Here is a 16,857-nt window from a genome sequence, read left to right on the forward strand (position 1 = left end):
TATCCCTTAGCTCCATGACTCAACTGCAGAGAGTTGAGTGAGGAGAATGCACAAAGAAGAGGTTAAAGTGTCATCTCTTAAGCACAGCAGCAGCAGTAAAATGAACTCATAAACAGCTTTTTAGTGGAGGTGACCTTATTTTTATAGAAATATTATGGGTTACTTATCTTAGAGACTTCTATGAATTTCCTAGAGAGCTTAACTATCATCCTTTTCTACTGTAGGATCATTCCCCAGTGTATGCTGCCACATAAGTTGTCCATCGCTTTCCTCCAAAAGTTACTCTGCGGCCTAAATTTCTTTTTCCCCGAAATCCTGAAATAAGAGTTCAATTTTTGCAAATCATCTCCAACAACCAAGGTTGAGTACGCACACAATTTTTAGGGAAATTAGTCTTAAGCATCAGCAAATTTTGTAAGCACTTACACTTTTGTTTTACTTACATCCTGGCCAGGAGGCCCCTGTGGTCCAGGGATACCAGGTACACCACGAGGACCCTGGCAGGGAGAGAACAGACACAAGCAGAAACATGAGCTGTACTGGCCAGATTATCCTTAGCTGAAGAGAAAAAAATACTGAACTCAATGATTATTTGGAAAAAAAAAACCCACCACCAACACCCCACCATGCTAACAGTTAAACACACTTTCAAAAGAGACTAGAATAAAATAATTCCACATTAAACTATCACAGCATCAGTTGTTTCTGTGCCTAGAGGAACTGTAAGTGTATCACTCCAGTCAAATCTCCCATACCTCAACTGGAAAGGTAATAATGACTCTTTATAAGAAGGCAAGTATAAGAACAGGGAGAAAATACAACTGATCAAGGGACTGTGGAAAAGACAATTCAATTTCTTGGTGTCAAACTAGTGCACACCATGACTGGGCTATACCACTGGAAATGCATGCCAGCATATAGTAAAACTACAATAAACAGCCATTTGTTTCATACCTATTGACTGCATCCTAGTAAATGATTAAAGGAAATACTTAAATGCAGGGTTTTCTGCAAGCCTTAAGCAAGAAAAATGCTTAAAAGTATTTATATTATATATATTATATTATAAAGCATGATAACACGCCTTGAATTGTCTGCCATGACATACTTCTTCTTTCCATCTGTGGGAAATATTCTGAGGGGTGAGGAAAAGTTGTCACCAGAACAAGAGTCTGGATAACTCTTTTTCTCATAACCCACTACAGCAAACATGTAGTGGTAGTGCATATCTGAAGTCTCATTTGGCTAATCAGCCAACATATGACTCTCCCAACATGTGACTAAACCAAAAAATTAATCATGATTTTATGAAATCGCTGATAGTAACAAAATTCATTTGTTTGCCCCCTCCCCATAAAATTTGGGTGTAGTGAGAAAGACATACTGTACCAATGATCCTTTGTCTCCTGGGGGTCCAACAGGGCCCTGCAAATAGAGAAGACTGAGCAATCAAAATACTAGCAGAGCTTAAAATTAGCATTCCATTTGATTGAACAGGTGGGTCCCTGAAGAATAGAGATAAGAAAAAAGAGAAAAGAAAGGGAAAGGAAAAGGAGCAAATCTGACAGGCTGCCCAGACAAAAATATGCAATACTCACAGTGGGATGTTCAGAGGGAAAATCAAAGGGAGAAACTGAGATGGATCATGGAGAAAAAGTGGGAGAAAAAAGGAGAAAAAGAGACTAAAGAGGACAGCTGTATGTTGACATGTCGCTTGTCAGACTGAGCCCTCCACATCATCATCACATTCTGCCCTATCTTATCATTAAATCCAATTTGTTACCCTCTTCCAAGTGGGTGAGCTGATGAATTTGAGTCTGTAGGCTCTTGGTGAGCCTGAAGTCAGACTAGCTGAATAGGAAAAGTGTGAGTGCCGACAACAGGGCTGAGTGGCTGTGAACATGTGCTTTTTTCGTGATTACGTGAGTGTTGTTCAGATGTACATGGGTGTTGATCAAGGCATTCGTTTCCAAATTGACTTGTGTGGCAGCATGTCTATTTGTGTACGTTGTACATGCCCACTGGCAATATGGGCTCAGCCTCGCTACTGGCTGAACCCAGGGATGCAGAACTGCAGCAGCCTTTCATGTTTTGGACTGGGACAGGAGAACCTCCCCATGGTCCTGAAAGACACTGTGTTCAACTTCCTCTAGAAGTAGGAAAAGCATCTCATGGGATCTGCGTGCTCTTTAAATGAGGTTAAAGGAAAGGATCCAGTGGACTTGCATACACTATTTCTTTGGGAATGCAGCTTACACAGGTGCATAGTGGAGTGAACAGACTAGAAGGTATCCACTCCTAAAGGCACACTAAAGAAGTGATGCAGTACCCATATCCAGCAGGAATGGATCAATCTGACATTCCAAACACATCCCAGACATAGTTTGACCTCACATCCCTAGGACTGTATTTGAATAAATTGTTTCACACTACGGCTCCTCTCCCTTTGCTTTCTATTTCAGGCATATTAACTTACTAATCCTCACAAAGTTCTCCATGCAAGATGCCTTAATGCTTTGCTAAAGCAAGGGCTAAATGCATAATGTTAAACTCATTGTAATATGAAGAAGGAAAGACAGATCACAAGTAATTACCATCAAATTAGTGCATCACATATTTCTATCAGGGAACTTGAATATGAGCATGTGGATTCACCCCACTTCTCCATGCAGTCACTTCTGCTTTTAGTTCAGTTGGGAAAATCACACACTGCTAAAACTCACTTTATGGCTCAGTAGTAATACAATACTTTAGCAGACAAAGCAAATGCAAACAACAACAACAAAACTCACCCTTATCTATCTAAACCTTTCACACAGGGAGCAAAACTCAAGAGAGATTAAGGGCACAGGAGGAAACAAGGTGAGGACTCCAATTAAAACAAATTGCTGACTCTTACGTCTGAAACTGAAAACATTATATACCCAATTTTGTCATATTACTAGAAAGGGTACAGGCTGACGCATTTATTCAGTGTATAATATGCACTGAAGCATCTCCTCCGAGGATATTCTATTTTTTAGTGGGACTCAAGATGTGTGAAAGCTTGATGGATTAAATGTTATATAGCATTTCTCAAATTGTTCAAATTCTGAGTCTTTGAACTGGAGCAAGGTTAAAAAAAAATAAAATCAATCGGGAGTATTATGGTATGTACTGGCACCATCTACTCATTTTGATAGTGGTCAAACAGCAAAGACATAACGCAAAGTAATCCTCTGGTGTGTGTCAGGTGATGGCTACAAGTGATAGAGTGAAGTTCTTAGTCATTGCATGAATATATGTGAAGAATAACTTTGGCTTCCTCTGTACATAAGAGTGCAGAAGAGAACTCAGGTAACCCTGTAATGGATCTACAACTCATTAATTAAATACTAGACACATAAATACACGTTAAATACTAGTGTCTTTCAAAGAAGTCATTCATTTCTAATTCAACTTTAATATTAATGACCAAACCTTAAGAAGTGCAACCAACATCACTGTTCCTTATCTAAATCATAGCAAAGTAACACTCAGTGAATCTTCTATCACTGATACCATTGTTAAGCACCACGATAGCCATGATATGGTCATGGTGTGCTATGAAACCAACCCTGTCTGCTTTACTATACGGAGTATTCAGCAGGGTAAAACCAAATATTAAATGGAAGTACACCCCAGAAGGCTAGATTTATTAGCCAGTATCATGCAATATCAATTATCATTTCAAAATAATTTCATGTACTGAGAAACTCCTAAGCAGATAATCAGAGCATGAAAATGTTGGCTTTGGCTGGTACAGTATCGTGGCATGTATAAGGGGATATGAAAGGCTGCAAGGACTCTGATGTTCTCTAGCAATTTTAACTAGGTATGAAGTTTGATTCCTTCTAGACTTATTTCATTTGTGCATTTAGTGGAACAGGAGGGCTACAGAGTCAGAGCACTCTCAAATCCCCTTGATCTCAAGAGCATATTAAGTATTGGGATGATCAAATCCCAACAATATCATACTTTCTGGAACAAATCCCACAAACATCTCATGCCCATTAATAATTGTAGAACTTCAACAACAGCAGGAGATGATGGCAGAGCTGGATCAGATGTAACTTAATCTCTGAGGGAAATTATGAAGGCAATGGCTCTCTTGGAAGGCAGTGATTTAACTAATCTGATTTTATATTTCCCTATCAGAGTACTGTGTACTGATGTGGACATGTGTGTCACCATCATTCCTCCTAATAAGGTGACAGCAGGGTTACATCTCCCTGTTAAACTAACTCTGGTAACTCAGCACAGACCTCAGCTCCCATCCAGAGCCACTGTGTCAAGATGTTGTGGAAAAACCGCAAGTAACAGACAGCTGCATCAATCACTCTGATAGCACTTTTCTGCCTTTCTCTTTCAACTAAAACCAAATGCATCAAGAGCCCTCACAACAAACTTGTGGGCATCAGAGCCATGAATGGCAGCTTCCGGGCTAGCATTGTGCGTCTTCAGAGAGTGAAATGCTGTAGGCTCTTGGCACAGGTGGGCACAGGTGAGCACAGGGAGCCCATTCTCCAGATGGCAACAGTTAAAGATTAACTTTTTGTCTCATCACAGTTTGCAACAGCTCCTGCTACTTACAGGTGGTCCAGCCAGTCCAACTCCTGGCACACCTCTGTCTCCTGGCTGTCCAGGGAGGCCAGGAGCTCCCCTCTCACCCTAAAATAAAGGGAGAACTTAAAAGCTTTGTCCACTGCAGAGAAAATGTGCTGAAATACAACACAGTTTTCCAACAGAACATAACACTGATACAACCTTGATCCTGCCCAGTATGACATGGGATCAGGTTGTGGCAACACAGTTTCTGTCGTGTCCTGCCAAGAGAAGTGCCTCCCTACTTCAGAGGGGTACACCTTTGTGAGCACTGACACCACGTCAGCATGTGCCACATCTCATAACTGAAAAGGAACACAGCTTCCACAAGTATTTTAATTCATTTTAGCACACAGCATCCAATTTCCAACAGTAGTTCCATACGCTACAATGTCTGATACACACTGCAGTAATTTGAGAACATCAGATTTCAGAAGAATAGTGCATCTGCTTTCATGGAGTTTCACACTTGCATTTGCAATTGCCAGCAGGGTACTATGAGGCATTTCCCGTAGCTTGGGCAAACACTAAGCACAGTAAAGTGTTCTCCTTTCTTCACATTCTTTTGTGAAGAAATGCTTGCTAACCTGTAAGCATTGATAAATGCATATTATTTATATAGGGAAGACAGAATTAGGAAGTTGGGATGCATCTTAATATTCTCCTTTACCAACACAAGCTTGTTCACAGCAGTGCATTAACAATTTTTAAAAACCCATTCTACTACTCTCCCTAGGGGACTATACTACAAATAGAGAGATCTCCCTTCCAAAAAAATGAATTTTCAACATTAAAATTTGCAGATCACAGACAGTTACTTGGTGCTATTTAATGGGCACTGTAGATAGAGGGTTAAGAAAAAAATCAGTTACAGTACTTAAATTTAATGTCCTTTCTCTTTCCCTGTTATAGAGAGAAATATCAAATAAGATTTTTTTATGGATTATATTGCAGTTGTGAGAGTCAGTCTCACTCTGTCAGTAGACATATAACAATGAGCCTTATTTATGTTATTTATTATTACACTATTTCCAACTGTACAGAAGCTTGATAGAAAAATGGTTACCCATGGATTCTACCTGGGCCCAAGATCATTCTGCAATATCTCCTACTTTATTTCCTTTCTTTTTCTTAAACTAATCTTCTATTTCAAAGAAACAATACTACAGGGACAGTGAGAGAAAATGTATTCTCATTAGTTCAGGCACTCCTGCAGATCCCTTATCTGTTACTTTGTTCAAGAACATAATTTCAGTACAAAAATTTCAAGAGTATTTTTCCATGCACAATTAAGATTCCTAACGTCTTGTGTTGATATTGAACAACGTATTTCATTAGATTGCCTTCAGTTTTTGTTTTTTTTTCTCATGAATTTTATATTACTTTCACTCTATTGTTGTGTCTACCTTCTGAACTGTCAAGATATATACAACAGAGTACAGTGTATTTATGCAGGATGCAGCAAAAACAAAAGAAAATGTTTCATAGCAGTTTGGTTATTTCAAAAATATGGGACTTCGATCATATTGCTGTATTCGTACCAATCATTTACAAAACCTGTTTCAATACCCTATTTTTCTAACATTCCAAATCAAGACACAGTCATTATTTCAAAGAGGAGAATTTCTGATATATCTGACTGAAGACTCAAGCACAATCCAAATGCTTCCAGAAGCAAATGCTATTGCTGTTCTATTCCTTTCTTTACTTGCTATCTACTCACAAAGGAATAAACTTCATTTTCAGTTGAAGACATTAATGTTGTTAACTTAATCAACAAACTAGTCTTTGTCTTAGCTGCAGTATAGGAGAGCAAACCAGAAATACCCAGTCTCACTGGAAAGTATTTGATTTCCTCTTGAGAGAGGTAAAATAAAAAAGCAGACCATATTTTCACCATAACTTTAAATTCAGTTCTAGCAGTGGAAAGAAGCAGTCTGTAATAAACAATAAAGTCCTTACTCACCTTATGTCCAAAAGGTCCTGGCAAGCCTGGTGGGCCTCTTTCTCCCTAAAGTGACATAACCAAAACCAGGGAAGAGTCATTGCATAGCCAGAATGGAGCCTGGCCTTTGAGGGAGGCGAGGTAGCACAAGTTCCCAGCACTCACCCCCCTTCCTTGTTCTACACCATCCTGGTAAAAATATTTTACTGACAACTTGTAAGCAGATTACAGTCTGCTAATTTAGCTAGAAGTAAATGTTTTTAGGGAATTTTCATCAAGCTATTGATGGTCACAACAATCGTTTGATGGTTATTTGTTGTGGAGGCCATTCTGGATGGCCAAGATGGCACACTTTCACAGTTCAGAAACTTCAGTCCTCTCTACCTTTTTGGATACAGCACTGTGATTTGCAACATCCTACACAACAAAGGCTTTTGTGCCCTCATGTGTCTTGCAGACACCCGTGAGATCTCAACCTAACACTCTACCTGAAGTCCACCATTCCCTCAGAAGCTGCATTTGTCAAGCTCATACTGAGCTACTCGAGCACAGTGCTTGCCAGCAGTACTTACCTGTTCTCCATCTTTACCTTTGCCAGGCAAACCCGGCTGTCCAGGAGGCCCTGGCACCCCAGCTGGCCCAGGTAAACCCACTTTTCCTTCTTTTCCTGGGTCACCCTGCAGAAGATAATCCAATAAAGCTGTCAACCATACATTAAAGACCATTCCTGTCCGAGGTCTTTCACTGGGACTAAAAGATCTACCTTTTCTTCTAGCTTTCTCATCTGAACATAGGGAACCATCTTTTAAAGGAAGCCTTTTTCTTCAGAAATCTCAGGGCATTTTATTTTCCTTAAAAAAGCAAAACATTTCAAAATGTTTTGGGTACTGACTAGATGAGAGAGTTGTTGATCCACACATGGCGCTGAGATGAATGTCAGTAATCTAAAACACTTTCAGACTGAGGAGGCTGGGATTTGTTTCTTTATAAATCCTATATCCTACATACATGGGTCCCTGTTTGTGATTAATTATTCCTACTCTGGCAAAGAAAAAGAAAAAAAAAGATGAGGACTTTGGCATGCTGGCTGCTTGTAATGTACTGGTAAACTACAAGTCCCTGGCATGAAAAAGTATATTGACTAGATATGAAATAAAACACAATAGTTGGGCAAAGCAGACATAGGTGGGAAAGAGTGTATTGGACGGCTGAGCTTATGGTCATATTTGGTAGTTTACCAGAAAAGCAGAAATCTGTTTCCTAAACAACAAAAGCAAGCTTTTCTTCCAGTTTTGGGTTTGAAGTGGTAAGCAAGCATCTCACAAAGTACTGAAGGGTGAGAACAAAAGAAGATCATCATTGTATAAATATGTAGCAGTGACTTTGGCATATTCAGTTGTACCTCAGTAGTTTTATTAGGTAAATCATAACGCTGCAACAGGGTGAAATCCTTGTAGCATGTGTAATAGAATAGGTCAGATGAGATAATCTAATGAGTCCATGTGTCCTAGCAGTGTATGAACCTATGAAATCATTTGCCAGTTCAAGCTGTTTCTGTCCTAAGTTACTTAAAATGCCCCAAGGAAAAGGAACAAAGCCAGGTAAGAACAAACTCACCTTTTCCCCTCTTTCTCCCTCTTTCCCTGGTAGTCCAGGGTTTCCAGGTATTCCCTGAAGAGAAAAGAACTTTAAAGACTAGAATCTTTTTAGGCAGCAGTTGATCCTAAAGAAGATGCATGGACCAGCATCAGCATGTTCAACATGGTCTGTCTCAAGGATTATGAGACATGAGGATTATGAGTTTTACGCTTTCCTCTGCAGACAAGTAGAGAGTTCAGAGAATCCAACAATCCAGAGAACATCACAGAAGAGCTGTGTACCAAGTGCTTACATGAGGTTTGAGTTTGTTTGGGGGTTTTTTTTCGATATAAAAAAGAGCTGAACAGCAAAAGCTGGAATGGAGCTAATTCCAGATTCGTGCATTCTTCTACCCATAACATTTTTGTTCTGTGAAATCCTCAGCAGTTCTTAATCCATTACCAACAAATTCCAACTCCTTTCTATCAGAGAAGCCAAAAGTCTCACAGTATTCCATATTTTACAGCTAACAGTCTCCAAAACTGGAATATTTGACTATGTTTGTTTTACCCTTTATTTCAATTTTTTGTTCCTCTTCAGGTCTTGGCAGATTCCAAAGCATTCCTTGTCAAAATATAGATGAAATCAAACCCTGTGGCTTCCTAACACACCAAAATGTGTAAATGTTGTAGAGTTGCACTCCATTTTAAGATATTAAATGATGTTTTGGCACCATAAGATTGGACTGACTTCTTCTCTGCGTGGACATGATGATTATTTTCTTTTATGTATCAGTAAAAAATATTTACTTATATCAGCTTTTATAAGTAATATATTGGCATTAGTGGTAAAGAAATTTGCTTAAAGGATTGTAAAATTGAACAAATTCTTCATTTTAGATATAATCTTCCAATCTGAAATGAAATCATTGCGCTAATACAATTAAATGAAATGTAGATTAACAATTAGGAGAAAGGCAATTTGATATTATTTGGACTGCCTAGTTGACAAACTGCCTTCAAGAGCCTTTGTGCTAAACCATTGTTCCTGAACATATTTCAACCTGAGGTCTAAGTGTTGTTTTTCACTTACTCTACTGTAATTCTAAAGAAATCCCAAGCACTAAATGGAGAGTTATAATGGCGGAGCAGGGAGTAGAGTTACTCTAAAGGTTTCTGTGCAGACATGAAAAGCTCTGTCAGGCACAATATAACGATGGTGATGAATACCTACTGAGGTAAGAGGATGTTGTACATCTTCAAGGCACTGATTGTAGGATCTAATATTTACATATTTTCATAACAAATATAGGAGCTTACTATGCAATCTTGATATCAAGTAGTCATGTTTTCAAAAGGAAAGGACAAATGGAAATGAGGTGAAGGAAACAAAACCAAAGAGACAATAAACACTGTAATTTTTCTCTTGAGGAGCTGGCAGAAAAAAATGTTTTTTTACAATTTGAAGAGGAGTGAAGCTTTTCCATGCCTCCCTGTTGTTACAAATGAATATGAAAATATGTTTCATAGAAACATCATTCCCAAGTGCCTCCACATCTTTTGATTCAAAAAAGTAAAGAAGTGTAATGAAACACAGCCTTTTGAATCTGATAGTAAACCCCCACAGGAGGTTTAAATAAATTAAATAAAGAGACCAGGGCACAGATGAGAAAACAAATACACTGGTGCTTACATACCACATTTCCTGGCAATCCTCTTGGTCCAGGAGGCCCCACTGGTCCAACTGCACCCTTTTTAAAGAAAGTGAAATTTATGTACATATGTAATTCACAACTCGTACCACCATAGGAACAAGATGTTCTAAGTGGAACTGAGGTTTATATCATACAAGATGTTGTACAAGCACAAAGCAAAAGAACAACATTTTTTTGAAACACTTTGAAGTGTAAAGAAGCATGAAACAATTTAAAAAAAAAAAAAAAAAAAAAAAAAAGATTCTCAGAAGCTTAAATTACCCACATCAAACTAAAATCCAGCTAAGTCCAGCTCAGATTCAGGAAGAAAGGTCTGAGACCAAAACATCAAAAGAACAGAGAAAAGTAAGTTTATTTAAGATGAAAATGAAAATCTTGGCCAACAAAATGTGCTCTGTTGAAAACAAAAACCTGAAAAATACTCATTTGTGTTAGATAGAAAAGCATCACAAATCATTCAGAGTGTTTTTGTTCTGAAGTACAGGTATTTTCATCTGCAGCCCTATTCAGTATGTATGCCTCCAAACATGCATGAGGGACATGGGAGGAAATATTTTCAGATTATGTCCCCAGAGAGACATATGCTTGGGGTTACAGGCTGTAGCTAGACATTTTCTTCTAGGCCTGACAGTATCAAGCCTAAGTCATTATCTCTGGAGTTACTCATCACTCTACACAGGCCAGGGTTCACTTGCTGTCACAGCTTCACAAGGAAAAGTGTTTCTATCAGCATTCCTAAGCCATTCAGGATGAAAACAGGCAGACTATCTAAAAACATCTGCACTGGCAAAGTGAAATAATGTTCCTGACTTGGAATACAGAAACCCCTCCTATGGGAAGATCTGGGTAGCAATTTCTTGCAGAGAGACAACACAAACAGATGGGAGATTGTGAAAATCTTGCACAGCACAACTGTGAAGAGTATTCACAGCAAATGGATGACTTTCCATCAAGCTCACTGTAAGAGAATTAAAGGTTTCCTCATTACTGTGTTATTTGCAGTTACTGGTATGTGAGTCAAAAGAAATGTGGAGCAGCGGCAGTCTGTGATGGGATGGCAAACAAAAGGCATACGTGTGCATTTCCATATCATTATGCTTTCCAAGCCACGTTATGCTAATCAGTGAATAGGTTTAGAGGGAGTGGGGCACCCTTAGCTGCTTTTCTCCACATGGACTAAGGAATCCTTCAACAGAAGACGATGGAGACTTGAGGAAAGGCAGTTGAGAGTCTAGGGTCAATGCACTGCTAAATACAATGTCTGAGCACAAATCCAAGCAGGAAAATCATAAACACAAAGACACAAGGAGAAACTCAGTGCTCTAGGATTCTTTGCTTGGATTTCCTATGGCTTTCTTCTCCCATATACAAACATATAATCACAGAATCATAATGTCTTTTGGGTTGGAATGGACCCTTAAAGGCCAGGTAGCCCAACTCCCCTGCAATGAAAAGGGACACCACAGCTCAGTCAGGTTGCTCAGAGCCCCGTCCACTCTGACCTTGAATGTCTTCATCATCATTTGGGGGGTTGGACTCGATCTCTGGAGGTCCCTTCCAACCCCTACAATTCTGTGATTTAGTAATTCAAACTCCAAAATTATCATCTCTCCCAGTCATTACTTGAATGAGTTCTTCAGTTTTCCTTCTCTGCTTACAAAGAAAGTATGTGGCCTTTTATTCAGACACAAAAGGAGTATACAACTGCTATAGTAATAAAACAGGGCTTGAATCTTCAGCTGTTCTTTAGCATGTAGTCAGACAATAGTAGCACTCTGTGGAATACAGGCCTCAAAAAGTGGTACATAATGATTCCTCTGGTGATGAGACTTTATTAAAGAAAGCAAAATTGACTACGAAACCTAAAACCAACTGTTATCAAAAACTAATTCTGGCTGCTGCTGGGAAGCTACTCCATGCACCAGCTGACTGCCTGGGCTGGGCTGATAGCACGGTGCAGCAGCAAGCTCTGCCTCACTTCACTAAGAAAAGTTGGCTTTTGTTAGAGAAGGAGACTTATCCAAAAAAGGACAAACAACTTAGAGCTGGCTGATTGGGGCATTGATTGGTTTTGTGCTGCTGCATTTGTTTGCCCACCAGCAGTGACTCTTCTTTCAGCTGTATTAGGATGTGCCCTGCTTCCAAGCAGCCTGGGACCATGAATCAGCAAGGCAGGGAGGGACTTCCAAGTCCCTTTAGGTGTGTTATTGCCAAGGAAAAATGCTGCAAGGGAACAGTTACTCACAGCCTCTCCAGGGGCTCCAACTTCTCCTCGGGCTCCTTTCTGCCCCTTTGTCCCCTGTGCAGTAAGAAAAGAAGTACCAGCTGATTAGAGATGGGATGGGAATGCCTGTCAGACAAATAGACTTCAGGATGCCTGAACATGTACTCAGCTAATCAATTCGCAGAGGAGTTCAACAGCTGAGGAAATGGCTCCCAGTTCTCTATGCAGCAAGAAAATGAAATATAAAAATAAAACCCTGAGACATAAGAAGAATTACTAATGACTGATCAGCTCAGAGGCTATTTCACTGTACTGCACGTTGGAACTTGCAGACATTCGTCTAGGGGAAGCTGCCTCCTATCCTCAGGCCAACCTGATGCTTCCATCCTAGCTGAACTCTGATGATCTCCTTGCAAAGGGGAAGTTTGCCTGCAGTTCTCAAATACTAATAATCATTTAGAAATGGTCAAAATAGATTACAGTGCAGTGAGTTTGCTGTGGTCCTACATACTACTTAGTTCTTTCATTAGGATTTTGGCATGACAGAATGGAGTCTATCCATTGATCTGGTCTCCCTTTCAGCAAATGTTACTTGAAAGTTATACGGTATTATGTTTGTTCTTGTTTTTTTGTGTCACTGTTTTCATGATGCAAAGACTGCTATTAAGCAGTATTTGCCGATTATCCCCAACTAATAGATGTGACTTGAATGCAACACAAATGAAGACAGAATAAATACCCTTCTATGTTTATATGGAGACATACCTCAGTGGTACATGGAAATACTGTGCATGAGCCAGAAATTTTTCAGAAGATAATTAAGATTATAAATCCATTTAACATGAGTAATAATGCTGTCAGGGTTAAGTGAGCTGGGGTTGAGCCTGAATGCTCTGCAACATTTTGTTAATGTATTGCAGTAACTTATCAGTGAGACCTGTGCTTTGGTGGCACAAATACCAGGTGCCCTTGTGGAGGAGCCTAAAGTTGGGAGAAGACCCTCAGATGACACTGGTCTTTCCTCAAATATCACATATTTCTGCTTTAAATCTTCTCATATTGTCCAACATAAGCAAATACCTGTACAGTAGTCCCTGTACTTAGAACGATGTAGGAGAAATGGGATGTTGGTGTACAGGGAAGGAATTATTCACAGTGAGATGCACCATGAAGTCAACCCTCTCTGATCATACCAAAGATTTACTTTAAGTTATGCTCTTCTTACCTGGAGTCCTACAGCTCCTGGGACACCCTGTTCACCTGGGATCCCCGGTAATCCCTGCAAAAACAGAGGCACAGGCGGAAGAGCTGAAGGAAACAGTTCAGTTCTTCCCTTCATCAAAAGATGTTATTCCTCCCTCACACTGAGAGAAGAGAGAGTGTTTTTTATGCAGGCTGGGACTGCACAGCTCTCTACCTCTCCTGAGAGCTCCTTCCAGAACAGGAGCAGAGCCAAATATAAATGGAGTAGCCAACTGCACTCTTTAGACTCTTCTCCCATACTCTTCTTCTTCTAGCCATAGGGTACAGAGCTAAAAAATTAGGTGCTTAATTTCATATAATCTGTCTTCCTGTGTAGCCAACACCAAACAACCCTGTGGTTATTTTTGATAAGAGAAGATTCCTGACTATGGAAAGAGCATGTCCCACACTCTCTCTCCAAAAGAGGCAGCTCTCATGTCTTCTTACTAGAATTTAAAACTAACTTAAGAAACACTTAGCTGTACTTACAGGTTCTCCACTTGTTCCCCGATCTCCTTTCTCCCCTTTGGGTCCTGGTTCACCCTGATAAAAAACAAGACAAATAAACCAGAAGACACCCTAATCTTGTTTTGTAAGAGACTCGTTTGATCAGATATCCATTTCTGGCATTGAGTATATTCCTCAAAGGACTTTGGAGATTTTGTCTAGACTGCTAGGATTAGTATAATACTAATTGCAAAAATATTCAGTTTTAAAAGAGAAGAGTTTTCCTTCATTGAGAAAAGTAGTTGAAGAATTTGCTGTCCTCAAATTTGATCAGTTCTGCTCCACTTTATTAATAGGACAGGTGACACATCCAACAGCAAAAGCACCAGGGCCACTGCATTGCATTGTCTCTCTGTGAGACCAAAAGCCGAAAGCTATCCTACAGCATGGAAAGCATCTTACATACAAACAGATTGTTATTTCACCTTTAAGACTGAAGGAATTTTGAGCACTTCCTGAGATGTGTATTACACAGCTTTTCCAAATCTCTAGTTCTGCCAATAATTCCACACATTTGTGCAACTGACCCTCACTCCTGCAATGCCAATTCACTATATCATGCACAACCATTAATAACTAGTAGGAGTAATTTATCCTTGTTCTTCCTCATTAAAGATGCTTTCAGACAGGTGTTCATCAGCTCTCTGTTGAGCTCTATAATAATAATCAGTAAGCCCATATTTCTGCTTTCTATAAGTTGAATGGAACAGCACAATAACGAAACTAGCCAGAGAAAACCTGACGCTACTTGCATACCCACATTTGCTTACTTATAAGATCATATGTATTCAGGCAAAAGCAATCATCATTTATTTATTAATTATCATATGAGGTGTTTCAATTATGCAATCAAAAAACAGGAAGAACAGCAGCAAATTAAGCTCCCCCAGCAGACACACGAGGAATAACGATCAGTAGAAATGCAGAACCCACAAGCAAATCAGTCTGTGTTTTATTTACATCTGCTATTTGCCGATCATTTCTGCAACACCTGGGAATCCAAAGTCTGTTTGCAAATTGTTCTCTATCAGACAAAATAAAAGTAATAGCATAAATACTGCTTATGCCTGTTTTTATTATGCATTATGAATAAATATTATGCTTTGTAAGAAATAATTTGAAGAATTTCACTTTACAATCAGCACCCGGTGAGACCAACTTCCAATCAGGCAGTCCCTGATGCCATCTACTGGCCCCCTGAAGGATAGTGCAATCGCATGAAGCACGTAAGAGATCCTTTATCACAAACTTGCTCAGTTGTGCCTGAAATTTGTTTTGTGCAAGAGAGAAGAACAAAAAGGCACAGGCAAATGGTAATAAATCTGTAGATAAGGATTGTATAAATGGAAATAAGGACATGTGTTACTAGGGAGAACAAGATTGCAAAAGAGAAGAAGCAACTCAAGAGGTAAAAAGAGGATTTTTTAAAATACTTTTAAAATACTTTTTCCTACATTTTCCCCAATATTTAACTTGTCATTGACATGTCAATGCAAAATTGGCAAAATTCCAGACTGATGTCTTTGCACAGCCACAGTCCTTTGATTTCCTATCCCACCTGTAAGTCCTTCCCAAATTTGCCGAATCCATAACTGCCCACAGAGACCATTAAGTCTTCCCACCAGTGCTGCACATTGCAGACACCTCTGCCCCTGGCAGCTGGACTTAATCAGCTGCCACCTACTTCTTTTCTACAGCTCAATGAACAGAAATGCAATGGTGACAACTAACAGCTGCTACCAAGCTGGGCAAGATCTGTGCTCACAGCCTTCCTGACCTCCTCTCTTGGCAGTGTCCTCCTGTAGTTTCAATTAACGCATTCATCATTTTGGTGCCATTTAGAGGAAAGGAAACAGTGGGGACTCAGCAGTAACCAGCTGCAGTGGGAGGTGGAAGGCAAGGTGAGGAGCCATGTCCTGTTTTGCTCCTTTCTAACTGTAATACCTGACCTTCACTGTGATTCTCACACACCTCATCTCCAAGAAGTACTCAACGCTCTAAATTCACTGGTCTGAATATACATGGCAGAAACCTTTCTACTGCTCTGCTGGGTCATCAAATTTCTTCAGAGCACTCAGCACAAGCTGCACCAAAAGCACACAACTGAGCTGTGGTGATTGACAAAGAGCAGCTCAGAGTCACTTGGTTAGAGGTTTCCCATTTCTGACAATTACTGTGGTGTGTTTTAAGTAAAATTGATTTAAGCTAATAAAAAGAGTAATGGAGGTGCTGTCTTTTATTCACAATGTTTTTCTCTTCTCTGTCTATGTAAGTCACTGTCTGTTCTTATACACCACATAATCAGTGGAAAGGAGCAGCAAGAATTTGGAGATCGCATTACAATTTTCAGCACCCTGCTAGTGCTGCAGTCTCTAGAACATAATCAATGACAATCTCCTAAGGCATATCACCACCTTATGGCACCTTGATTTCTAAAGCTGCAAATTAAAGGTAACCTCCCTTTCTCCTCCCAAAATTTGCAATGCTATATGCAGTTCTGTGCAATGGTGAATACCATTACCATTAACTTGCACATGGAGAAATCCCAGTGATCTGACCTGCTGACACACTTCAGGCCTTTTAGTCTTCACAGTCTTGCATCTCATTTACAAAAGCAGTGCACTCAAAACTAAAGAGAAAACTCCTGTGACTGCAGCACTACAAAGACCACGTAAGTTGTCATTATTCTGCATATTTCACAGAATCATTAGAGTTGGAAAGAACCACTAAGATCATTCGGTCCAACTGTCAACCCATCACCACAATGCTCATTAACCACGTCCCTCAGTGCCGTGTTTTTGAACACCTCCAGGGATTGTGACTCCATCAACTTCCCTGGGCAACCTGTTCCAATACCTCACCACTCTTTCAGAGAATAAATTTTTCCTCATACCCAATCTGAACTTCCTCTGGTGCAACTTAAGCCTATTATCTCTTATCCTGTCACTAGTTACCTAGGAGAAGAGGCCAACCCCCACCTTGCTACATCCTCCTTTCAGAGAATTGTAGAAAGTGGTAAGGTCT

General features: G+C 39.7%; 1 protein-coding gene and 1 long non-coding RNA gene across 2 annotated transcripts in view; one reads left to right on the forward strand and one right to left on the reverse strand.

The window, feature by feature from the left end:
• LOC128090871 (uncharacterized) overlaps positions 1-16,857 on the forward strand; it is a 579,571-nt gene that overhangs the window by 129,557 nt on the left and 433,157 nt on the right. The window lies entirely within an intron of this gene.
• COL22A1 (collagen type XXII alpha 1 chain) overlaps positions 1-16,857 on the reverse strand; it is a 225,347-nt gene that overhangs the window by 40,138 nt on the left and 168,352 nt on the right. Inside the window, exons 34-43 of the mRNA XM_052703565.1 lie at positions 13,816-13,869; positions 13,310-13,363; positions 12,106-12,159; positions 9,843-9,896; positions 8,186-8,239; positions 7,141-7,245; positions 6,590-6,634; positions 4,612-4,689; positions 1,390-1,425; positions 444-497 (exon numbers count right to left, since the gene is read on the reverse strand). Coding sequence (XP_052559525.1) covers positions 444-497; positions 1,390-1,425; positions 4,612-4,689; positions 6,590-6,634; positions 7,141-7,245; positions 8,186-8,239; positions 9,843-9,896; positions 12,106-12,159; positions 13,310-13,363; positions 13,816-13,869 — 588 coding nt within the window. The remainder of the gene's footprint in view (positions 1-443; positions 498-1,389; positions 1,426-4,611; positions 4,690-6,589; positions 6,635-7,140; positions 7,246-8,185; positions 8,240-9,842; positions 9,897-12,105; positions 12,160-13,309; positions 13,364-13,815; positions 13,870-16,857) is intronic.

The sequence above is a fragment of the Tympanuchus pallidicinctus genome, unplaced genomic scaffold (genome assembly GCF_026119805.1).
Source record: "Tympanuchus pallidicinctus isolate F22 unplaced genomic scaffold, pur_lepc_1.0 scaffold5, whole genome shotgun sequence".
In the NCBI taxonomy this organism is placed as follows: domain Eukaryota; kingdom Metazoa; phylum Chordata; class Aves; order Galliformes; family Phasianidae; genus Tympanuchus; species Tympanuchus pallidicinctus.